A 26,038-nucleotide genomic window follows, 5' to 3' on the forward strand; every position below is an offset into this window, starting at 1 on the left:
TTTCTTATTTTCAATACATGCGGCCAAATTCAAATAAATAATATGGATAATTTGTGATTTTGTACTCCCTGAGTCAGATTGAGAAATAGGAAAGGAAATGGCACTCTTTTAGCCAAACCCAAAAACTCTGATAGGGACAATGATATAAATTACCAAGAACTGATGACTGAGAGTTGGGACAATCTCTTATGGGTTCCTTGCCTTACAGAGAAGTCAGTGGATAAAATCTTTGTTCACATCTGGGTCATGGAACCAGTTTGACCTCAATTATTCTGGAGGCCACCTTGTGTGAATTCTGTAGTTTGTGGAGGAAGGACAGGAGATGGCCTGGAGGAGGAGGCTTCTGGGCTGGGACCATTGCCCGCTAGTGGATGCTGCACTATAATTGTGATGTGCCTGCTTTAAAAGCTAAGCAGGCTCAACCTATGTTGTATACAGTTTGTCCTCAATTACCATTTACTGAATTAAATTTGTGGCATGATCTGAAGCATGCTATAAAACACACTAATTCCAGGACACCTCTTATAGTGAAAGCTCAGAAATATGCTTCTTCTTTTCATGAAATCTTTGAAGATTCATTTTAAAATATAAATATGCTCTTGAAGAAGAGCATAGTAACTAACCACCAAACATCATTACTTCATTAGGTTATGAGTCAATTAACATCTCCTTTCATCAGTAAGAGTTTGGTTCTCTGGGGTGAATACATTTTGCTGAAGAAGGTTAAATTCATGAAAAAAAATACCATGTTGAGGAAAAAACACATATAGAATAGAATCTGAAGTTCTAAACACTGAACATATTTATTGAGTTTCTACACTTCCACATCTGGGGCTCTTTGTCTGGAATAAAGCTTCACCACTGACTATGGAAACTTGGACAAGGGGTTTTACCTCTATAAACCCCAATTTCTTTATTCTGTAGCATGGAAAATAGCATAGTTCCTGTTCTCCAAGATCATTGTGATATGATCATCACAACAGCGATGCTCATTTAGCTTGAAGAGCACAAAGCCTGGTGCATCCCTGAAGCCCTATGAGTGTTAGCAGCATGACAGAGGAAGACAGTATCGTATCCTGCAGTCTGGGACTGAGTTTACACAGATTGGGTCAAATGTCAGCTCTATCACTTTGGGTATATTGTTTTACTTTTTTTGTTTGTTTGTTCATTTATTTTTCTCTGTTTCCTAACCTTTGAAATGGGAGTAATAGCACAAATGATGTTTGATTGTCATAAGGCACTTAAAATAGCATTTGGTAATACTAAGTCATCTTTTCTTTCTTTCTTTTTTTTTTTAAGATTTTAGTTATTTATTTGAAAGAGAGATCTCTGTCTCTCAGAGACAGTGACAGAGTTAGCGAGAGAAATATCATAAGTGGGGAGGAAAGGGAGAAGGGAGCCTGATGTGGGGCTGGATCCCAGGACCCTGGGATCATGACCTGAACTAAAGGCAGATGCTTACCTATTGAGCCACCCAGGTGCCCTCTAAGTTATCTTTTCATGATGAATATGATATAGGCAGTCCACGCTTCACACAGTACTGCAGAACAGTAAAAGTGACCACATACACTGCACCTGGGACAAAATTCTTAATAACTCATGAGAAAAAAATTTGGTAGTTCTATGACTTTTAATGTTTTTCTACAGCATTAAAAGCTCTCTTGGGGAAATAAAAAAAATAGAAAAACTAATATCTGTTTAGTACACTGTCACCTAAAATAATTAGAAACATTGAAAATTAGTGTGCTTGTTAAAAATGTATGAAGAGTAGTTTTCACAGTGCTTACTTCTTGTTATATGGCAAATAGGGAGGAAATATCTTTTCTAGGCCATGGTTAACTGTCTTACCCCTACATTTGGATCAGCTTCTAATATTTTATCCTTTGTGTTTTCAATGACATGAAATGTCTTGAAGAGTTCCTTTAATGTAAAGATTTCTACTAGTAGCCCTTCCCCTGGGACATTGTCATTCTTTTTGTCACAAACCCACTTCTTCATTTCCTGTGGCTGCAGATCTAGAGTCTGTCAAACAGCACATGTCAGCATTTCCATGGTCAGCTATTCCTTTGTATGAATCCCTTTACGTCTGAGTTTAATTTTCAGTGTTGTTTTTTATTTCTTTGCTGTATATTCATCTTTGTTGACCAATTCCCCCTTTTTATCTATTTTTAGAAAATGTCACATGGGCTTATCATTGAGAGATGAAGAAGTGACACAACTCTGTGCTTTGCTGTCTGTGTGGGAACTGAATAATAGATGCCCCAGTGACCAATCACCAATAGATTTTGAAAGAAATGATGTGATTGGTCACTAATTATGCTGAGCATCTATAATTTACATGTTTGTTTGTTGACTGAAGAGCTAGCAGGAGAATTTGTACTTTATGCAATTATTCCCAGTTAGTCCACTATGGTCCCTGAAACTTGAATTATGTTGCTTGAGGACTGGTGTGATTTAAATTGTGATAATTGAAATTTGTGCATATTAGAGACATACAAAGTGGAGACTTTGCAATCACCAACTTTACTGAATAGAAATATTTAAATGATAAAATTACCACTGTTATATAGCCATTAAAATATTAGTATCTAAGTATGTTTTAAAAATAGAAACAGAACCACTTTAACATTCACAAAGAATGTCCCTATGCACATTGCTTTCCTCTTGCTGCTGTTACAAATTGTCACAAACCTGGTGATTTACAACAACATAAATTCATCATATACTTGTGGAGGTCAGAAGTGTTATATAAGCCTTATGAGGGTAAAATTAAATAGGGCTGTGTTCCTTTTGGGGCTTTCAGGGGCAAATATCTTTCCTTTTCCTTTTCATTATAGTGTCTCTTGCATTCTTTAGCTTACAGACTTGCCTCAAATTGTTGAAACTTCTAAGCAAGAAGTTTCTCTTATCACATCCCCTGCTACTGCCTTTGACCTTCTTGCCTCACTGTTATATGGACCTTTGTGATTACATTGGGTTTACCTGGATAACCCAAAACAATCTTTGCCTCTCAAGACCCTTAACTTAATCAAATCAGCAAAATCCCTTTCCCACATAAAATGATGTATTCAAGGTTTTGAGGTTTAGGACATACACATCTTTGGGGCAATATTATTCTCTACCACACTGTAGGTCTTAAAAACCAAACCTTCAAAATATGTATTATGATCAACTCAGTTTCACCTATCAGGCTGAGGGCTAAAGAGATGAAGTGTGTTCTTCATAGTTAACATGTCACAAATGTTATTTTAATGTGTCCTACTTATTTAATATAAAAAAATCATCAATTAGATGTTGGGTGACACTCTAGAGATGCAAAGACAAATATGTCCTCCCTCCCCAACAAGCTCCTAAGAACAGCATAATAGATGGTGCTAGCTTCCCAGAAAGTTTAGGTGCCAGGCCCTTGGACCATGCCGATCCAGTCACTCTGAGGGACACACAGCCACAGAACACAGACTTCAGGTCTGCACTGGCCTCTGTCCCCAAGGTGCTGCTCTCCCTTACCCCAAACCCAGGCCGTGGCCCAGTAGACCTAAAAATGGCTCTTCCTTATAGAGGTTTTCTATAGCCTCACCATACCACAATATCTCCATAGTATACTAATTTATTGTCTGAAATTATAAGACAAACCATTTTTTAAACTTATAAGAGAAACCATTTTTAAGCAAGCTGTGCTGGAGACTTAGTTATTAAGCTCCGGTGTGTGGGTTCAAAGGGATAGTATGGTACATAAGAGGAAAAAATGTAATGGAAGAGTCAGGAGTTTTAGTTACAGTGACTTTGAATCCCTATAAATTTACTTTTCTCATTACAGAGAAGTTATAATTCTACACTACTCTGTCTTTTCCAACTCTTAAAGCTAATGTATGCCATTTGTCTGTGTGAATCTTTACCACTTAATCTGATAGATGCTCAGTAACTAGTACCTGTAGTATTATTATGGAGCAGTATTTCAAAGGTCATCCTGAATGACATAGGCATATAATAGTGTCTAGTGTGATGAGGTATGTGATACAGGTTCACACCAGAATAGAAGATAATTGACAAAAAAAGAAAAAAAAAGACAACACCAAATATGATCATCACCAATAGGGCAATTTTGCCTGTTTCATCTTTATTCAGTCCCTAATGAATAGCTCTATTATTCCTTATTTAGAGCAGCCAAATTTAGGTAATTAAACCTAGACATCAGATATTTATAAAAGGTCAACAAATAGCTTATCAAAAATAACTGCTTTTTAAACCAAATGTGTGGTTCTTTTGTTTGCTGAAATGACGTTGTTATTTAATGTTGTTTAGATGGGTTCTTATGTCTGTATGTGTATATATTTATGTGTGTGTAAATAGGGCTCTTGCTTGGCTTCCAGAGATTGTTGGTTTGTGTGTTTGCAACTCAGTATTGGTGATCTACTCACCATCCATTTTGATTTAATTCCCCCTTCCTAACAAAATTCTGGTATATGATCTTACTGATATGAAGAATTTGAGAAACAAAACAGAGGATCATAGGGGAAGGGAGGAAAAAATGAAACAAGATGAAACCAGAGAGGGAGACAAACCATAAGAGACTCATAATCATAGGAAACAAGATGAGGGTTGCTGGAAGGGAGGGGGGTGAGAGGGATGGAGTGGTTGGGTATTGGATATTGGGAAGGTAGTGCTATGGTGAGCTCTGTGAATTCTGTAAGACTGATAAATCACAGACCTGTACACCTGAAACAAATAATACATTATATGTTAATAAAAAATGAAAATAAAAATAAAACTGCCATATGATAGAAAAAAAAATCTGGTTTTACTCAAACATTCATGCTCTTCCATGAAGTCATGTGCTTCTGGAAAGTTTTCCTCAATCTACAGTCCTGGAGGATACTTCCTAATTGGTCTGAAGCAGTGGTTTTAAAGGTTTGGTCCAGGGGTCATTGGGAGTGGGACCCCTCCTGGGACCTTTTTTTAAAAATTATTTTATTTTATTTATTTATTTGAGTGAGAGAGAGACAGAGTGAGAGAGCATGAGGGGGGCGGTCAGAGGGAGAAGTGGACTCCCTATGGAGCTGGGAGCCTGATGTGGGACTCGATCCCAGGACTCCGGGATCATGATGTGAGCCGAAGACAGTCATTTAACCAACTGAGCCACCCAGGCGCCCTGATCCTGTGACCTTTTTAGAGAATTCACAATATTAAAACCATCTTCATTTTCATACTAGAGATTATGTGTCTTTGTTATGTTCTCTCACAAATGTAAAATGGTTTTTTTCAGGGGCTGCAAGATGTGTGATAATATCTTTACTCAGACAGCTATTGGGATATGTGCTCTGAGGTTTTGTTTTAAAATTTCCTCAGCTTTCATTTCTAATACAGGAGTTATTGATAGATACAAAAGGGTTATGGATATCCAATATTCTTTTCCAAATTTTTAAGAGTAGAAATGGGCCTTGAGACCAAAAACAGGTCTTTGAACTGCTGGTCCAAGCAAATGACGATGGTCCATTTTCACTTTCAGAGATTGGAGTAGGCATGAGCACATGACACAACCTGTCCAATTAGAGGAAGTCTGAAAGGTAGTGGAGTAGCTGTGTTTCTGAGAAAAGTTTCTTCATTTTTTGTTATTAAGATGTATCTACTTATTTTATGCAGAGAGAGAGCATGTATGTGGAGGCGAGGGGCAGAGAAGGAGAGAGAAACTTAAGCAGACTCTACTGAGCATGATGTCACCACCCTGAGATCATGACCTGAGCTGAAACAATGGGTCCAAACCAAGAGTGCTTCACTTAAGGGACTTTTCCGTCCAGATGCCCCAGGATTCTTCATTCTTAAAAAGAAATATAGGATGAGGGATGAGGCAGTCTTTATTTCCCACCCACTCTCCCAACCCTTGAACTTGACTGGATCTGGATGTGGGTGATGGTGTGATGCCTGGAACTGTAGAGCCACCTTGCTCAAGCATGAGGTTGGGGCAGCCACAGAGGAGGAGCCCTCACTTTCCATACTCAGAGTGCTCCTTGCCTCATTTAAATCTGTAAACAGAGAGAGAGAGAGAGAGAGAGAGAGAGAGAGGAATAACATCAAAGCACTAAAGGTGCTCAGGATGGTTTTTACTCTTCTTGGTGCTTTTAACTCCAAAGTAGCAGTTTCATATCCTAGTAGAATATATTTCTCTAGATTATTTTGGGACTCTGTTAAAAGATTTTTCTGTTAGAACAGGCAAGACTCCAGTTTTGCTTATTTCCTTTAACAGAACAAACACGTAGGTACAAATTAGTACATGTGAGTTTGGTTCTGACCCCATATCAAATGTTTAGTACCCCAGGAGGAATTATTTTTGTTTCTTTGAATCCCAAAGAATGGACTTTTACATCAGATTGCAAATCCCAGTCTTAAAGTCAAAGAGGTGATTTTTCTATGGAAAACGAGCAGAATTGACATTGGGGTATCATATCTAGAATTTTTAGATTTGGATATTGTTGCTAAGGTTTTACTGATTCAGTAGTCACTATCCCTCATCCATACAGGTGCCTTTGCATCAGGCACGTAACTAAGCAACCCAATTTTACAATGAAAAATATAGTTCATCTACTGAGTTGTCCAGTTCAAATAATGAATTTTAAATGGTAGAACTTTTGTTTACTGAACTAGCCTGGTTATTTTTTAGTCTTCTTGTATCATTATCATATGTATGTATATATGTATGTCTGTATTTTTACTCAAAGAGTCATGGAAGACCTATTATGGGGAGACCCTGTGCCATGTGGACTCTGTCAATCATCCAACAGATTTATTTAACAACCTCTATGTCTGAAATACTATGTTAGAAAATCGGTAGTTAGTGGTAAGCAAATAAGTATGCTTTCTTCATAAAAATTGTTGTCTAGTGTAGTGCATAAAAGATAAACCAATAAACACACACACACACAATTACAAAGTTTGAGGAAATGAATTAGAAAGAAAGTCACCTGGTTTCAGTGCTAAAGACTAAGAGGAAGAGAAGGGGACATGTGCTTCTTGGCAAGGTGTCTAAAGACGTGCTCACCGACAAAGGGACTTTCAGAAAAAGAGGCTGCCATACGGTGTTTGGAAGATGCTTCCTCAGCCACATGAAGAACAAATTCATAGGCCCTGACTCTTAAAGTCTACGGGATCATTATGAAGAGGATGGACACTAGGACACATAGCAACCAAATGTACATGGCCACTCAGACGCCATATGAATAGTACATTTAGCTCTAGGTATCAAGGTGCTGAAATAATGAGGAGGCTATTCCATGTGCACTCATGGCAGAGCTGTACAAAATATTAATGGACTTGGCTGGCCTCATCAAAGAGAGTTCCACACAACATGTCCTGAATGTGAATGTGAAAGTAAGGAAACTATATGCTGATCAATGGCCAGAATGAAGAAGTTTGAAATGGATGTAAATATCTCCGATTAGGCTGTGTTACTGCTCACGTTAGGGAACATGTATTTTTTCATTCATTAATTTCTTCAAGTCTTTACCAAACACACAGTGTGTGTGTGATGGGCACTGTGTGCTAGTTAATGAGGGTGGAACTATGAAAAGAACAGTGCTCCCGAAAGCAGGAAGCTTCCGATCTTGTCAGGGGATAGACTTGTAAACAATATTGTGAAATAAATAAGGTCATAGAAGTAAAATGCCTCCTTCTGGCTCCTGCCTGTCTTTCTAACATCATCTTTTGCTTGCTTGCTTTCTTTCTTTCTTTCTTTCTTTCTTTCTTTCTTTCTTTGACAGGCAGAGATCACAAGTAGGTAGTGAGGCAGGCAGAGGGAGAGTGGGGGAAGCAGGCTCCCCGCTGAGCAGAGAGCCCGATGCGGGGCTCGATCCCAGGACTCTGGGATCGTGACCTGAGCGAAAGGCAGAGGCTTTAACCCACTGAGCCACCCAGGCACCCCCTTTTGCTTTAATTTAAAGGAAAGATAACCTGATTTTTCAGTGTTTTAAATGTGCTAAACTTCCTTATTGTAGGCCTTACACAGGCTTTACTGGAACCCTCTGCACACCCACTCATGCATGATTATTGTCCGTTCATCATTTACGAATTTATTTAAATACATTTATTCCAAGCTATCTTTCCTAAATCAGTGTTTCTCAATGTGGTCCATGAAATATCCATATCATATGTGACTAACAATGTGCTCTAAAAATGCAAATTCTTGAGTATCTCCACAACAGACCAACCTACAGAATGATTAGAGATCCAAAAAAAAAGTTATTTTCATACATTTTGCTGGAAATTCTTTTACACACTGAGTTTGATCTCCACTGTCCTAAACTGTGTTCAGGATCTTTTCTGTGCTCCCATAGCCACAGTGATCTGCCCCTACCATAAGACTTACTGCCTGAAACCATTGGGGGGTCTGTTAAATAAATCCTTCAAAGTAAATGAAAACTCACAGAGGTAGGGAAATGTCTGCTTGCTAACAATTGTTAAGTCCACTCTTTCAGACTGAACGGTTGCCATGGGTGGCCAATAAACAGATGGAAGTTTTGCTGTGAAGGGGCAGATAGTTTCCATGTATTTAAGGGACAGAAAGGCCTTCTTGGCAGAGTGTGTGCCTGTTTAGGTGTTCAGGTAAGACGAGGTAGTTCAGGTTGTCTGTAATCCAGATGGGGTGGATGGGTGGAGGCAGATGAGACAGTAAATGGCTGTAAGTCATGCTACAGAGGTAAGGTTTCTTTTCATGCTATCAAAAATAAATACCTACAGAAGTGTGTTAAGTATGATGTAATGGGGAAGAAGAAAAAAAAAAGGATAAAGTCCAGGAGACCTAAGTTCCAGGCCTGGGTTGGCCAGGGACTCCTTAAATTTGCTGTAGACAATTTCTTGATCTTATGTCTTGATTTTAATAACTGGTAATTGTATATAACTATCTCATACTTTGTCACTTCACAAGGATGAATATTTTCATAAGGTATACAAAATGAACATACATGAAAAGCATAACACATTAAGGAAATGCCAAGTATTTCTTTAATACTGTTTATTATTCCCCTTTAAGGGTTAAAAGCTTTTATCTGTAGGCTACGGTTCTTAGCCTTTGGATACTCCTTGTAGTTACATTTTCAGACTACTTCTGTATTACCTGAAAGCCACAATGAACCCTTAATGGAAAAACTCTTTACTTGTATATACAGTTCATACATTCTATTAATATCATCTTCCTTTATATTTAATGTTGGTACAACATTTTACTCTTATAAGCTCAAGTTGAATGGGTCTGTATGGCTTGTATTTTGACACTTTAGGATTCAAAAGTCATAAATGGCTTTTGACATATAGCAAATGTCATGTTACATCCTAGAGCTATGTCTATTTTTGGCAAATTGCTGATCTTTTCTCCTTTTTTTTTTTAATCCAGAATAAAATTCTTGCCTAAAATTAGCCTGGATTGGCTCAACTAAACTCTTTGTGTCAAATACTTATGACCATGTGAAGAGCTATACATTCTGTGGCTAAAAGAATCCACTTCTTTTAATAGAGGGGCATAACTTTTCTTTCAAAAGCTGAGTGTTTCCAAATTAATGTAGTAAGTCAAGTTTTTTTGTTTGTTTGTTTTGCTTTATTTTATTTTTAATTTTATTTTTAATTTTATTTTTTATAAACATATATTTTTATCCACAGGGGTACAGGTCTGTGAATCACCAGGTTTACACACTTCACAGCACTCACCATAGCACATACCCTCCCCAATGTCCATAACCTCACCCCCCCCTCACAACCCCCCCTCCCCCCATCAACCCTCAGTTTGTTTTGTGAGATTAAGAGTCACTTATGGTTTGTCTCCCTCCCAATCCCATCTTGTTTCATTTACTCTTCTCCTACCCCCTTAACCCCCCATGTTGCATCTCCTCTCCCTCATATCAGGGAGATCATATGATAGTTGTCTTTCTCCGATTGACTTATTTCGCTAAGCATGATAGCCTCTAGTTCATCCATGTCGTCGCAAATGGCAAGATTTCATTTCTTGTGATGGCTGCATAGTATTCCATTGTGTATATATACCACCTCTTCTTTATCCATTCATCTGTTGATGGACATCTAGGTTCTTTCCATAGTTTGGCTCTTGTAGACATTGCTGCTATAAACATTCGGGTGCATGTGCCCTTCGGATCACTACGTTTGTATCTTTAGGGTAAATATCCAGTAGTGCAATGGCTGGGTCATAGGGTAGTTCTATTTTCAACATTTTGAGGAACCTCCATGCTGTTTTCCAGAGTGGTTGCACCAGCTTTCATTCCCACCAACAGTCTAGGAGGGTTTCCCTTTCTCCGCATCCTCGCCAGCATCTGTCATTTCCTGACTTGTTCATTTTAGCCATTCTGACTGGTGTGAGGTGATATCTCATTGTGGTTTTGATTTGTATTTCCCTGATGCCGAGTGATATGGAGCACTTTTTCATGTGTCTGTTGGCCATCTGGATGTCTTCTTTGCAGAAATGTCTGTTCATGTCTTCTGCCCATTTCATGGTTAGATTATTTGTTCTTTGGGTGTTGAGTTTGCTAAGTTCTTTATAGATTTTGGACACTAGCCCTTTATCTGATAGGTCGTTTGCAAATATCTTTTCCCATTCTGTCAGTTGTCTTTTGGATTTGTTAACTGTTTCCTTTGCTGTGCAAAAGCTTTTGATCTTGATAAAATCCCAATAGTTCATTTTTGCCCTTGCTTCCCTTGCCTTTGGCGATGTTCCTAGGAAGATGTTGCTGCGGCTGAGGTCAAAGAGGTTGCTGTCTGTGTTCTCCTCAAGGATTTTGATGGATTCCTTTCTCACATTGAGGTCCTTCATCCATTTTGAGTCTATTTTCGTGTGTGGTGTAAGGAAATGATCCAATTTCATTTTTCTGCATGTGGCTGTCCAATTTTCCCAACACCACTTATTGAAGAGGCTGTCTTTTTTCCATTGGACATTCTTTCCTGCTTTGTCGAAGATGAGTTGACCATAGAGTTGAGGGTCTATTTCTGGGCTCTCTATTCTGTTCCATTGATCTATGTGTCTGTTTTTGTGCCAGTACCATGCTGTCTTGATGATGACAGCTTTGTAATAGAGCTTGAAGTCCGGAATTGTGATGCCACCGACTTTGGCTTTCTTTTTCAATATTGCTTTGGCTATTCGAGGTCTTTTCTGGTTCCATATAAATTTTAGGATTATTTGTTCCATTTCTTTGAAAAAAATGGATGGTACTTTGATAAGAATTGCATTAAATGTGTAGATTGCTTTAGGTAGTAGCATAGACATTTTCACAATATTTATTCTTCCAATCCAGGAGCATGGAACATTTTTCCATTTCTTTGTGTCTTCCTCAATTTCTTTCATGAGTACTTTATAGTTTTCTGTGTATAGATTCTTAGTCTCTTTGGTTAGGTTTATTCCGAGGTATCTTATAGTTTTGGGTGCAATTGTAAATGGGATTGACTCCTTAATTTCTCTTTCTTCTGTCTTGTTGTTGGTGTAGAGAAATGCAACTGATTTCTGTGCATTGATTTTATATCCTGACACTTTACTGAATTCCTGTACAAGGTCTAGCAGTTTTGGAGTGGAGTCTTTTGGGTTTTCCACATATAGTATCATATCATCTGCGAAGAGTGATAGTTTGACTTCTTCTTTGCCAATTTGGATGCCTTTAATTTCCTTTTGTTGTCTGATTGCTGAGGCTAGGACTTCTAGTACTATGTTGAATAGCAGTGGTGATAACGGACATCCCTGCCGTGTTCCTGACCTTAGCGGAAAAGCTTTCAGTTTTTCTCCATTGAGAATGATATTTGCGGTGGGTTTTTCATAGATGGCTTTGATAATATTGAGGTATGTGCCCTCTATCCCTACACTTTGAAGAGTTTTGATCAGGAAGGGATGCTGTATTTTGTCAAATGCTTTTTCAGCATCTATTGAGAGTATCATATGGTTCTTGTTCTTTCTTTTATTAATGTGTTGTATCACATTGATTGATTTGCGGATGTTGAACCAAACTTGCAGCCCTGGAATAAATCCCACTTGGTCGTGGTGAATAATCCTTTTAATGTACTGCTGAATCCTATTGGCTAGTATTTTGGTGAGAATTTTTGCATCTGTGTTCATCAAGGATATTGGTCTGTAGTTCTCTCTTTTTTTTTTTTTTTTAAAGATTTTATTTATTTATTTGTCAGAGAGAGAGAGAGGGAGAGAGAGCAAGCACAGGCAGACAGAATGGCAGGCAGAGGCAGAGGGAGAAGCAGGCTCCCCGATGAGCAAGGAGCCCGATGTGGGACTCGATCCCAGGACGCTGGGATCATGACCTGAGCCGAAGGCAGCTGCTTAACCAACTGAGCCACCCAGGCGTTGCAGTAGTTCTCTTTTTTGATGGGATCCTTGTCTGGTTTTGGGATCAAGGTGATGCTGGCCTCATAAAATGAGTTTGGAAGTCTTCCTTCCATTTCTACTTTTTGGAACAGTTTCAGGAGAATAGGAATTAGTTCTTCTTTAAATGTTTGGTAGAATTCCCCCGGGAAGCCGTCTGGCCCTGGGCTTTGGATTGTTTGGAGATTTTTGATGACTCTTTCAATCTCCTTACTGGTTATGGGTCTGTTCAGGCTTTCTCTTCCTTCCTGGTTCAGTTGTGGTAGTTTATATGTCTCTAGGAATGCATCCATTTCTTCCAGATTGTCAAATTTGTTGGCGTAGAGTTGCTCATAGTATGTTCTTCTAATTGTCTGTATTTCTTTGGTGTTAGTTGTGATCTCTCCTCTTTCATTCATGATTTTATTTATTTGGGTCCTTTCTCTTTTCTTTTTGATAAGTCTGGCCAGGGGTTTATCGATCTTATTAATTCTTTCAAAGAACCTGCTCCTACTTTCGTTGATTTGTTCTATTGTTTTTTTTTTTTTTTTGGTTTCTATTTCATTGATTTCTGCTCTGATCTTTATGATTTCTCTTCTCCTGCTGGGTTTAGGGTTTCTTTCTTGTTCTTTCTCTAGCTCTTTTAGGTGTAGGGTTAGGTTGTGTACCTGAGACCTTTCTTGTTTCTTGAGAAAGGCTTGTACCGCTATATATTTTCCTCTCAGGACTGCCTTTGTTGTGTCCCACAGATTTTGAACCGTTGTGTTTTCATTATCATTTGTTTCCATGAATTTTTTCAATTCTTCTTTAATTTCCTGGTTGACCCATTCATTCCTTAGAAGGATGCTGTTTAGTCTCCATGTATTTGGGTTCTTTCCCAATTTCCTCTTGTGATTGAGTTCTAGCTTCAGAGCATTGTGGTCTGAAAATATGCAGGGAATGATCCCAATCTTTTGATACCGGTTGAGACCTGATTTAGGACCGAGGATGTGATCTATTCTGGAGAATGTTCCATGTGCACTAGAGAAGAATGTGTATTCTGTTGCTTTGGGATGAAATGTTCTGAATAGATCTGTGATGTCCATCTGGTCCAGTGTGTCATTTAAGGCCTTGATTTCCTTGTTGATCTTTTGCTTGGATGATCTGTCCATTTCAGTGAGGGGAGTGTTAAAATCCCCTACTATTATTGTATTATTGTTTACGTGTTTCTTTGATTTTGTTATTAATTGGTTTATATAGTTGGCTGCTCCCACATTAGGGGCATTGATATTTAAAATTGTTAGATCTTCTTGTTGGACAGATCCTTTGAGTATGATATAGTGTCCTTCCTCATCTCTTATTATAGTCTTTGGCTTAAAATCTAATTGATCTGCTATAAGGATTGCCACTCCTGCTTTCTTCTGATGTCCATTAGCATGGTAAATTCTTTTCCATCCCCTCACTTTAAATCTGGAGGTGTCTTCGGGTTTAAGATGAGTTTCTTGTAGGCAACATATAGATGGGTTTTGTTTTTTATCCATTCTGATACCCTGTGTCTTTTGATTGGGGCATTTAGCCCATTAACATTCAGGGTAAATATTGAGAGATATGAATTTAGTGCAATTGTATTGCCTGTAAGGTGACTATTATTGTATATTGTCTCTGTTTCTTTCTGATCTACTACTTTTAGGGTCTCTCTTTGCTTAGAGGAGCCCTTTCAATATTTCCTGTAGAGCTGGTTTGGTATTTGCAAATTCTTTCAGTTTTTCTGGAAGCTTTTAATCTCTCCTTCTCTTTTCAATGATAGCCGAGCTGGATATAGTATTCTTGGCTGCATGTTTTTCTCGTTTAGTGCTCTGAATATATCATGCCAGCTCTTTCTGGCCTGCCAGGTCTCTGTGAACAAGTCTGCTGCGAATCTAATGTTTTTACCATTGTATGTTGCAGACTTCTTTTCCCGGGCTGCTTTCAGGATTTTCTCTTTGTCACTAAGACTTGTAAATTTTACTATTAGGTGATGGGGTGTGGACCTATTCTTATTGATTTTGAGGTGGGTTCTCTGAACCTCCTGGATTTCGATGCTTGTTCCCTTTGCCATATTAGGGAAATTCTCTCCAATATTTCTCTCCAATATACCTTCTGCTCCCCTCTCTTTCTTCTTCTCTGGAATCCCAATTATTCTAATGTTTTTTCGTCTTATGGTGTCACTTCTCTCTCGAATTCTCCCCTCGTGGTCCAGTAGCTGTTTGTCCCTCTTTTGCTCAGCTTCTTTATTCTCTGTCATTTGGTCTTCTATATCGCTAATTCTTTCTTCTGCCTCATTTATCCTAGCAGTGACAGCCTCCATTTTTGATTGCACCTCATTAATAGCTTTTTTGATTTCGACTTGGTTAGATTTTAGTTCTTTTATTTCTCCAGAAAGGGCTTTTATATCTCCCAAGAGGGTTTCTTTAATATCTTCCATGCCTATTTTGAGCCCGGCTAGAACCTTGAGAATCGTCATTCTGAACTCTAGATCTGACATATTACCAATGTCTGTATTGATTAGGTCCCTTGCCTTTGGTACTGCCTCGTGTTCTTTTTTTTTGTGGTGAATTTTTCCGCCTTGTCATTTTGTCCAGATAAGAGTATCTGAAGGAGCAAGTAAAATACTAAAAGGGTGGCAACAACCCCAGGAAAATATGCTTTAGCCAAATCAGAAGAGATCCCAAATCACGAGGGGGGAGAAAGGGGATAAAAAGAGGTTCAGAAAGAAAAAAGAAAAAAAAAAAAGAAACAATAAAGAAAGAAAACGAATAAAGAAAAAGTATAAAATGGAAAAAATATATATATTAGATAAACTAGTTAAAAAAACGTTAAAAAAGAAAAGGGTAAAAGTTAAAAAAAATTAGCAGAAGAAGAGAAAAAAAATTGAAAAAGAAAAAAAAATTAAATTAACTGCAAGGGTAAAGAATCATGGGGAAAAAGCCATGAGTTCCGTGCTTTGCTTTCTCCTCCTCTGGAATTCCGCTGCTCTCCTTGTTATTGAAACTGCACTCCTTGGTAGGTGAACTTGGTCCTGGCTGGGTTTCTTGTTGATCTTCTGGGGGAGGGGCCTGTTGTAGTGATTCTCAAGTGTCTTTGCCCCAGGTGGAGTTGCACCGCCTTTACCAGGACCGGGCTCAGGAATCCACTCAGGTTTGCTTTCGGGAGCTTTTGTTCCCTGAGCGCTTTCCGTAGAGTTCTGGAGGACGGGAATGAAGATGGCGGCCTCCCAGTCTCCGGCCCGGAGGAGCCGAGAGCCTGGGGCCCCACTCCTCAGTACGCCTTAAAGAACAGCACCCAATTACTCCCATTACCCTGGCCTCTGGCCGTGCTCTGAGCTGACCGAGCCTGTGACCGGTTCAAGGTAACCCCGAGCTTAGAGCTCACTCCTCAGCTTTGTCTCTGTAGCCGGCTTCCCCGTTCTAATACCTGTAAGCTCTGCGACACTCAGACACCCCCGATCCTTCTGTGACCCTGCGGGACCTGAGGCCACGCTGGCCCCGCGTGGGCTTCACCCCGGTTAAGCCTCTGGAGCGATGTCCCTCAGTGGAACAGACTTTTAAAAGTCCTGATTTTGTGCTCCGTTGCTCCGCCACTTGCTGGGAGCCGGCCCCTCCCCCCGCGGTCTATCTTCCCGTCGCTTTGGATTCACTTCTCCGCCAGTCCTACCTTTCAGAAAGTGGTTGATTTTCTGTTTCTAGAATTGCTGTTCTTCTGTTCAGTCTCCTGTTGGGTTTGTAGGTGTTTGCACTCTTTAGATAAGCTATCTAGCTGATCTCCTGCTACCTGAAGTAGTCTCAGCCTGCTACTTCTCCGCCATCTTGACCTATTTAATTTTTTTTTTACAGTATTTACCATAGCCAAGATATGGAAGTAACCCAGATATCTATGGACAGATGAATGTATAAAAAGTTGTGTTATATATGTACAATGGAATATTACTCAGCCAGAAAAATCATGAGAACTGCTATGTGCAGCAAAATGGGTGGACCTAGAGGGTATAATGCGAAGTGAAGTAAGCCAGACAGAGAAAGACAAATAACATATGACTTTATTTACATATGGAATCTAAAAAACAGAACAAATGTACAAACAAATAAAAAACCTGAATCAGACCCATAGATATAGAAAACAAATTGGTGGCTGCTGGAGGAAAGGGAGATGAGTGATGGATAAAACAGGTGAAGGGGGTTAAAAGGTACAAAATTGAAATTAGAAAATAAAGGAGTCACAGGGCTGAAAAGTGCAGCATAGAGAATGCAGTCAATAATATTTTACTAACATGTGCCAGATGATAACTGCACTTGTGGTATGTTCTAAAATGTGTAATTATCGATTCACTATGTTATACACCTGAAACTACTCTACTATTGTATGTCAACTCAATTTCAGTTACAAATAAAAAGAATTAGGGGTGTCTGGGTGGCTCAGCTAGTTAAGCATCTGGCTCTTGGTTTTGGCTCAGGGCACATGATCTCAGGATCATGAGATCCAGCCCAGCATAGGGCTCTGTGCTGAGGGGAGTCTGCTTCTCTCTCTCTCCCTCTCCCTCTGCCCCTCCACCCACTTGAGCTCTCTTTCTGTCACTCTTTCTCTGTAAAATAAATAAACAAATCTTAAAGAAATATAAAGAGTAAAAGAGATTGACAACAAGTTAGCATTGTATCTCCATTTTCTGGTTGTAGAAATTAAATCCCAGAAAGGTTTATTTAGTCAGTAATCCACAGAAAGTGGTGGAGATAGAATTCAAACCAGGTGTCTCCAGCAGAGGGAGGTTAACTGACAGGAAGAGTTAAAATAAATAAAAAAATATCCTGTGTTTCAAGTTATAACCTGAACTATAGTTGAGCCTCAACTTCGCCATATTGTCTTTTTTAAATCTTTTAACCTTTCTAAGTGTCATTGTCTTCCTTTGTAAATTTTGAATAGTATCTGGAAGAGCTTTTGAGGGAAAAAGAAAAATACTTTAAAACCAGTTATTGCATAGTTATATAATAGGTACTTGTAATAGATGGGGACCACTGAGTATTTGTAGCTTTTAAATTTCTTTTGGTAAATGATTATTCCCTACCACATATTAGTTAACAAGGCTATATGAAGAAAAAATAATTTGGAGTTATCCTAATATATATTTTAATTAATTAATTAATTAAGCTCTCCATATATGTAAAGATCTGAGAAATCATTATATCCGGCCCTGTACTGGGAGTATTTTCTCCTATCAGGGATTTTTATCCTCTTCATTTCTTTTCAGAAACATCTCCAGGGTTCCATCTTTATTATACACCTAGAATAAATATACACTTTAGACATAAGACTTTATTCAAAACATCTCTTCCTTTAAGAAGAGAAAGTCAGGGACGCCTGGGTGGCTCAGTTGGTTAAGCAGCTGCCTTCAGCTCAGGTCATGATCCCAGCGTCCTGGGATCGAGTCCCACATCGGGCTCCTTGCTCATCAGGGAGCCTGCTTCTCCCTCTGCCTCTGCCTGCCATTCTGTCTGCCTGTGCTTGCTCTCTCTCCCTCTCTCTCTCTGACAAATAATTAAATAAAATCTTAAAAAAAAAAAAAAAGAAGAGAAAGTCATTGTCTGTCATTTCCCCCAATTTATCCATGTGCTTTTTCTTGTTCCTGGAGCTTGTATCCCTAGCAGTCACTAGAATGATGTCTTCCAAGGACCTTGGCCCTGATCTAGGGTTCTTTCTAACTGGGTTCTGGGAATGAGATCTGGCACTTTTGACTTAGACCCTTAAGGCATAATGACAATGACTTGTTACTTTCCACTGGTTTGAAATCCTACAATGCAAAAACTTTATGTCAGTTTCTGCTTTTCTTCTCCTGTCTTCTGCCTCTTCTTTTAAATGCTCTAATCTCTAACTTTACCCCTTGAGAACTACCAATCAGTAATGAATGTGTGTTTGGAATTACAGCAGGGTACACTGAGTTGTAGTGCCATTTGGCAAAAGTACGCTGTCTTCATTAAAGAAGGCTTGTTGGCCTGGGAAACTGTTACATAACAATATTCAAAAAGTCTCTTCTGAGAGAGTCTTTTGGAGTCCATATTGAGAAATAAACATAAGCATATGTGTGATCCTTTAATGAGTAACAAATATGTACCACTACTATAGGATATTTATTGGAATATTTGGAAATCAGTAGTTTCTTCCCCCTGCTCCAATGTTCTTTAACTTTTGAAGAAGTGTCACTTTACATCTCTGTTAAATTTTCATTATCATTACCCAGAAAATTCTCATGGTTTCTCAGACATATAATGGTAGGAAGAATAATGATCCAAGTCCTATCCTCAGAACCTGTGAATATGTTAGGTTAAGTGGCAAAGAGGAGTAAAGTTGCAAATGAAATTAACGTTGCTAATCAGCTAGCTTTAAAATAGGGAGAATAACCTGAAACTTTTGAGTGAGCTCACTGTATTCACCAGAGTCTTTAAAGTGAAAAAAAGAAAGCAACAGGAGAGAATTAGAAGCAGGAGTGACTATGGAGGAAAGACACAAAGACATGCAACAGATCTGGCTTTGAAGATCTGGGGAGAGGACAACAAGCCAAGGAATGTAGGTGGCTCATGGGAGCTAGAAAAGGCAAAGAAATGGATTATCCCCTAAAACCTCTAGGAGAGGTTTTAAAATCAAGCCAGCAGCTTGATTTTAGCCTACGGAGACCCATGTCAGACTTCTACAGAATTATAAGACAATAAATTTGTGTTGTTTTACATTGTTTAATTTAAATTGTTTACATTTGCAGTGATTTGTTATAATGGCTGCATAAAATTAATACACATGGTTTCTTTCCTTCTCCAATAAGGAGAGAGATGATAAACTAGTGAGATTTATATGGGTGTTGAAGGCAGAGAATATAAGCACAAAATTAGAGAAGGCATTATAAAGGGGTGTTAATTCCTCCTTTCCTTCCATATTCTTATTACATCTCTTTCTACATGCTACCAAAATAATTCTCACTTGGAGATACATGGAGGCACTTTGACCATTTAGAGATTTGAAATAAAATATAATCCCTGCTGGGTGGAAAGGGAAGGCCTTGTCTTCTTCCAGAAGATAAATAGATTATGATAATACAATAACTATTTGAACCATCTAGGTAGGTTGAAACTGTTACACCTTAAGAAAAAAAGAAGCAGTTCATGTGTATTGAAGTTTTATGTAATTGTGTCTTAGCAATTTGTTCAAATGATCTTTGCTAAAAGAGAGAAAGGGGCTACTGAGTAATCTTAATACAAATCTTGAAGAAAATAAGATGCTAGACCTTGCTGTGAATCATAAATGATTGCCTCTTCACCTTTTACAAAGACTCAAAGCTACTTTGGTAGATTGCTATCAGAAAATCAGTGCCCCCCAATCAGTACCATGAACAGAACTAAGCAGGTGAAAATCTTGAGTCGATGGTCAGTTTACACAGTCCACATACAGCACTGAATGTGAGAAACTTCTGGAAGAGCCACTTTGACTTCTGTTCTCTTCACCTCTTTTCATTTTCTTTTTACTTGTGACATTTTTGAGTGCAATGTAATGAGCACTGTAGTGTGCTTGAACTAATCCCCAGCATCTATAGATAAATGGTGATGGGGATAATGAAAGAATTTTATAAAACATCCAGAGTGTAGAACAGATTTATTAAGTCTTTGTTACAGTTCATAAAATATATGAATGAGAATTTGGAAGTTTGAAATATTAATTCAAAGCAGAGATGGCCCTAACAGTTTTCCATGATATGTGATTGATAAATTGATGCTTATAGTGTAGGGTAAGGTTTGGGGAGAGAAGACGAGGAGAGACAGGGGATGGTTTCCCTTACTCAAAGAATTGTAAGGTAAGTTCTGTAATTTTAAATATTATTTTAAAAGGATATAGAGCATAATTTGAAAAACAAACAAACACAAAACACAGGCGTGTCTTTCATGTTGCAGAGCATGTTGGACTGGATTCTGTAGTTGCCAAAGCCAACACCCTGGGTTTTGTTGGATGCCTGTCTTCAGTCCAGTATAACCAGGTAGCACCCCTGAAGGCAGCCCTGCGTCACACCACCATTGCACCTGTGACTGTCCATGGGACCCTGACGGAATCTAGCTGTGGCTCCATGATGGATGCGGATGTGAATGCAGTGACCACAGTTCACTCTTCATCAGGTACACAGGAGAATACTCAGGGAACTGCCTTCTTCTGGTAGCACTACTTTCGATATCTTCAAGAAGTTCTAGGTTGAAGGCTAGTATTACACAAGTCCTTACTTTATATGATTACAGGTAGTTAAGAATTATGACTGGTTTCTTATGGTTGAATTTTATATGTATTGAATATAATCCTACTTTTAATAGATGAGTAGTTAGAACTCAATAGTTAGTAGTTAGAACTTAATACTCATATATATATATATATATATATATATATATATATATATATATTTTAGGGTCAGAAAGAGGAAGGCTGGTTGTTGAACTAATGTAATTCATGTAATTAAAATCAGCCTTCCATAATAATAGGAAAGTCCCACACTATTATCATCCATAAATCTTCTCTTATCTTACTACTCCCTAAAACACCTTCTCTGTCTTTCGTTACTCACCATCATCATAGTGTCTTGAAATATCTCTAGGATTTGTCTTAATCAAGCGTGGTAATCAACTGTCAAAGAAGTTATTAATCATGAACTAAGAAAGGGGACTGCGTTTTGCTGCTGCCTACTCATCACCAAGCTTGGTATTTTCCTGGCAGTAGTGAGGTATAATAGAAGGAAAAAGAATGGGACAGTTGACTAGCCTTGATTTGAATTCTGATTCTGCCATGGATAAATTCTATAACTCCAGACAAGTTACTAAATAGCTTCAATCTAATTTCCTTATCTGTGAAGCAGGAAAAACAATAGTCATGTTGTAGGCATTTCCTTGAGGATACAGGGATACTGATGGCAGATGCTATAGGTCTTGAAAATTCCATGTGTGCTATATGCATATGGGTATCATTACCCCCTTTTAATACATTTGCAGATTTGTTATTTAAAAATGCATCTAACTTACTGTCACCAGGCCAACAAGTGGCAGATCAAGATTCAAAGCCAGGTCTCCATGCCTTCAAATTTGATGTTCTTTCTTCTTCTACCATACATGTTAATGTACGTGTAGTGAAATGCCTCTCTCTGTCAGTGAGGGTTTCTTGGGGGTGTTAATCCTCCAGCACTTTTGTCTTTCCCTGTCAATGGACTCCGGATCCTTGTGCAGCTAAAGAAACCTCTGAAACAGAAATCATATGTATGCTTGAGGTAAGAGGCCATTGTCATGAGGAGGGAGGGTCCAACAAAGCAGAGAGGGCCCTCTAGGTTAGGCCAAGAAGTAAACTGTAGGCAAAAGCAGATATGGGTGGGTTCTACCATCATCTGTTTCAGCCCATTATCTTATAGCTGATATAGAAGCTAATAGTTACAGAACTATGGGGTGGAAGTTGTGTACCTCAGGAGCTTTTTTGTGTGTAAGTTTGTTTGGGTTTCTAAAAAAATGTAAGCTCACAACTGTTTGAGAGCACTTGGTCTAATCCAGAGATGTGTCATCTCGAATCCATATTGTGCACCTCCTTCCTGTATCCAGAATGAGGAGTGAAATGCCATGTCTTTTACTCCTTGCAGATCCCTTTGGGAAGACAGATGAACGAGAACCACTCACTAATGCTGTTCGAAGTGACTCGGCCGTCATTGGAGGTAAGTCATTCCTTATTGCTGAAAGCAGAGGGGCCATAAGCGATTCTGTACTTGGGAGAAATTTATTTGATTCCTTCCTTAATTATAGCCATCTAGTATCCAGAACCCTGCATGATCTTCCAGACCATGAGCTTTTTCATGAATAGTCATGGATGTGATCAAAGGCACCCTTTCGCCTATCATCCCCATCACCATGGATTCATCCTGCCCCGATCCATGAGGCAGCTGACTACTGAGTCAACAGCTGGAACATTTACTTAGTGACAGGCAGTGTGCACTCCGTTCATTTCATCTAGTTGTTAGTTTTCCTAAAGCACAAACAAAGCACACCAATAAAACATATGGGAGGAAGCCATGTTGGGTCAGACAGATTGGTGAAGCCCCAGTCCTGTTGGTTTTCTCCACCAAGTGATTTGGGTTGGATCTAATGAGCAGGGTGAAGCCCATAGGAATGGAGTTTCCAATCTAGCAGCACATATGGTTATGGATACAGATCTTGTCTGCTTTGCTGTGAGCTCAGTTCTCCCTCCTTCCTCCCCTGTCTTTCCATTTTCTCACTGCCTTTCGGTCTCACCCCTTTTTGTCCTGCCACAGCCTGGCTGCTGCCTTCAGTAACTTATTTTTTCTCCCCCCCATTCTGGGACTTGCAACACAGAATGATTCCCAAACCTTGTTTAATATAAGATGCCCATGAGAGACTGAATTCATTGCAATCCAAGAACCATAGCCCTAGCAGGTACCCCCATTGCTGCCTCTGGCAGGCTAAATTAGTGGATCCACACCAGATGGAGTTCTTTTAAAAGTCAGCAGTATCCATTCATTTAACTTCTATTTAATGAATCTGAGCTAAGGGTCAGGCCCCACACTGAGCATAGGAATACATGGGTGAAAGCCATAGATGCTGTCCACAATGAACTCACAGCAACCATGGAACTAGAAAATGATATTTTGAGGAAGGAAGTGCAAATGCTTGTGGGAGCACAGAAGTGCACTATTATAATGTAGTTGTGAGGAACGAAAACCATGTTAAGGAAGTTCTTAAAATGTCTGACCTGAGTTTCTGCTTCAGGGAAGAGGGTCCAACCTGATTTTTGTTTGGAAGCAAGAAACACAGGAAAGAATGTAGTGCCTGTTTCTCTTGCTAAAATTTCACGTTTGACAGGGGGAGAAAAGACTTGTGACTGCTGACATTTTCCCACTCAGTTACTTAGAGGCTTCTGTGAGCCTCTAAGAACAGGAAAGGCATCTCAATCCTTTGGGAAAACTCCTCTAACTCTGAACAGTCTGTGTACTGAAGGAGTGGAAACTGATTCCATATTTTATCCCATAAAGCTGCACCCCGGTCAGGGGAGTAACTCACTACCACCCAGTGTATTCACATTTGTTAACTTAGGTGGTTTTACTCTGTTGCATTCTTTAAACCAAGTCTTGAAGAAATAATTAAGAAGTCCTTTGCCAGGGAAAACGCTGCATAGTGGTTTCTGAATATTTAAAAAAAAAAAAAGTATGCAGTCTTAATCATGGCCCTGGCGCTAAAACAAATCAGGAGAAAATGGGCAGTCAATATATTTAACTCTTAAATGCCCATGCTTATGTAAATCAGGATACAGGATGTCCAAAACTATCTTTCTAAAAGAAACGTATTTTGTCACTATATGTTCTACTTAGAAAGAAAAACAAAAACATTAAAATATGGGCTTTCTTGGGAATAAACTTATATTTGAATATCATAAATACTTCTCATATTTTAATGTTGAAAATCCTACGTTCATTTATAGAACAATTCTCTCTTTAAAAGTCACCAGTTCCTACATTTTCACCCTCTTTTTGCTGACTTTGCTTTTCGCATCCCGAGAGGCTTCTTGGCAAAGGTACAGACAAGACCTTCGAGTCAGCGAGGGCAACTTGCCGAGTAGATGCAGTAAAATCACATGCAGTCAAAGCAGGCAGAAATCTGACCTAACTGGAAGAAGACTGTCATTTCAGTTGGCTCTCAATCTCTGAACGACAGAGGCATACTGTCTCTGAGCTGTCCCATGCCTAGCAGAGTGCACAGCAGTGTAGGAACACCCTACGTGTTTGGAAAGGTTGTCATTATTAACAAAACATGTTCAGCAAAGCAAGCATACACCTTAAGTGAATTTACATCAGGAGAGCATGTTTTGAAGTCTGGGACACTTCACCAATGGTTTTCCAGGGTGCTAAAGTAGTTCTGAAATACTCAGTTGCAAGAAGTGGGAAATGATTAAACATGACAAATGTGCTAATTAAATGATTCTGTTGCATTCTTTAAATCAAGTCTTGAAGAAATAATTAAGAAGTCCTTTGCCAGTCTGAGTCCATGTTTATATGATGGCATTCTCTGATTTACACTGGTTTTCTTCCTGGCCAGTCTGAAAGAGGAGATTTTTTTTAGTAACTGAAGACTGAACACATTTCAGCTGGACTTCAGTTCTGGGCATGCAGCAGTTTGTTGTTTGGTTTCTTTTGTTTCTTTCTGCTAAGTGGCTTCTCTGTTTAGGCTGAATCACCTCTTTTGAGTGCATGGTCTGATGATTTCCTTCTCTCTTTCCTTCCTCTTTATCGACAGGAGTAATAGCTGTGGTGATATTCATCATCTTCTCTATCATCGGCATCATGACCCGGTTCCTTTACCAGCATAAGCAGTCACACCGTACTAACCAGATGAAGGAGAAGGAATACCCAGAAAATTTGGACAGTTCCTTTAGAAATGACATTGACTTGCAAAACACAGTGAGCGAGTGTAAGCGGGAATATTTCATCTGAAAACCTGCAGGGTCACCTAATATTCTCTTTTGGGTTGTTGTTAAATTTTTCTCCTTTCTCCTATATTTTAATTTTGGTCATTCTCCTTTTCCTGTCTGCCAATTATTTTTGGCACATACCGGTATCAACCACAGCATCGATCCCCTTGATCCAGCCCAGAAGATCAGGCAGCTATGGCCACTGCCTTCCTTTCTGACAAACTTATTGTGGTGATAATGATCACTTAAGAGACTGACTTTACTCCTCTAGACAAAGAAGAGACACATGTGTGCACATGTGCATATTTAGTTATGTATTTCCAGTTTCTAAGTAAGATGCACTCTTTAGTTCCATAGCCATTCTGTCTCTCATTAAACCTCAGGCTTACTCTGAACCTGAGCTCTGTGACTTACGCGTATGACACTCATCCTTGACATCCTCCCCCACCTCAAGTTCATTCCTACCAGGGAACTCAGGGTAAAGAAAAAAGATGCTAAAGGCCTGGTTCACTTCAGTGACACTTTTAAAGGAATAAGAGAGGTTTGTTTTGTGTTGACTTTCCTTACCATAAGGACGCCCATAGCCCTAACTCATCACCTTTTTTCACTTTGACTCTTATCCCCTGAGTATTTCAAATATAGGATTCCTGATAGTAGTGAGCTATTCCTTTGCTCCTTTCTTACCACTCTCTCCTGGGGCTGACACTTTAGAACAGCACACAATAGCATAAACCTGGGGGAAGCATGGGAAATAGTAGCTTGAAACTAGAAGGTAAAAAAGAAAGCTGCTAGGAAGTAGATGTTCTATAACTTCAAAAACACCTCTTCCAATTTTGTAAGAAATGCTATATAGGTTTTTCTTGGATTATATACAGACATATATATATATATATATATATATATATATATATATATATATATATATTTCAGCATAAAAAAACTCTAATAAAAGTCTAAAATAGTACCCAGTTTCATTAAAGAGCTTAAACCATCTTAACTGAGCTTTAGAACAAAACAAAAACAAAATAATCATTTTTTAAAAACTGCATGAAAGAAGAGAAATACCAAGCAGGATTCTTCCCTTCCATCCACTCACCAAAGATCTGGTGAAAAAAGTGAATGCAGGTTTCATGTTTTAGGGCAAACACAATGACCCACTTCTGTCCACGGAGCCATTCTCTGGGAGGCTCTGGATATACTGATTGATGGGGCATTATGGTTTGT

The 26,038-nt window shown here is 38.9% G+C and overlaps 1 protein-coding gene across 3 annotated transcripts in view; it reads left to right on the forward strand.

Moving 5' to 3' along the window:
* LOC111160860 (contactin associated protein like 5) overlaps positions 1-25,666 on the forward strand; it is an 823,942-nt gene extending 798,276 nt beyond the window's left edge. For all 3 annotated transcript variants that reach the window (XM_022524243.1, XM_022524244.1, XM_022524245.1), the window contains 3 exons: positions 20,269-20,487; positions 21,978-22,049; positions 24,640-25,666. In XM_022524243.1, the coding sequence (XP_022379951.1) occupies positions 20,269-20,487; positions 21,978-22,049; positions 24,640-24,836 (488 nt within the window). In that variant the 3' untranslated portion in view covers positions 24,837-25,666. The remainder of the gene's footprint in view (positions 1-20,268; positions 20,488-21,977; positions 22,050-24,639) is intronic.
* The last annotated feature ends 372 nt before the right edge of the window (positions 25,667-26,038 follow it).

The sequence above is a fragment of the Enhydra lutris genome, unplaced genomic scaffold (assembly GCF_002288905.1).
Source record: "Enhydra lutris kenyoni isolate GAN:26980312 unplaced genomic scaffold, ASM228890v2 scaffoldscaffold78, whole genome shotgun sequence".
Lineage (NCBI taxonomy): Eukaryota > Metazoa > Chordata > Mammalia > Carnivora > Mustelidae > Enhydra > Enhydra lutris.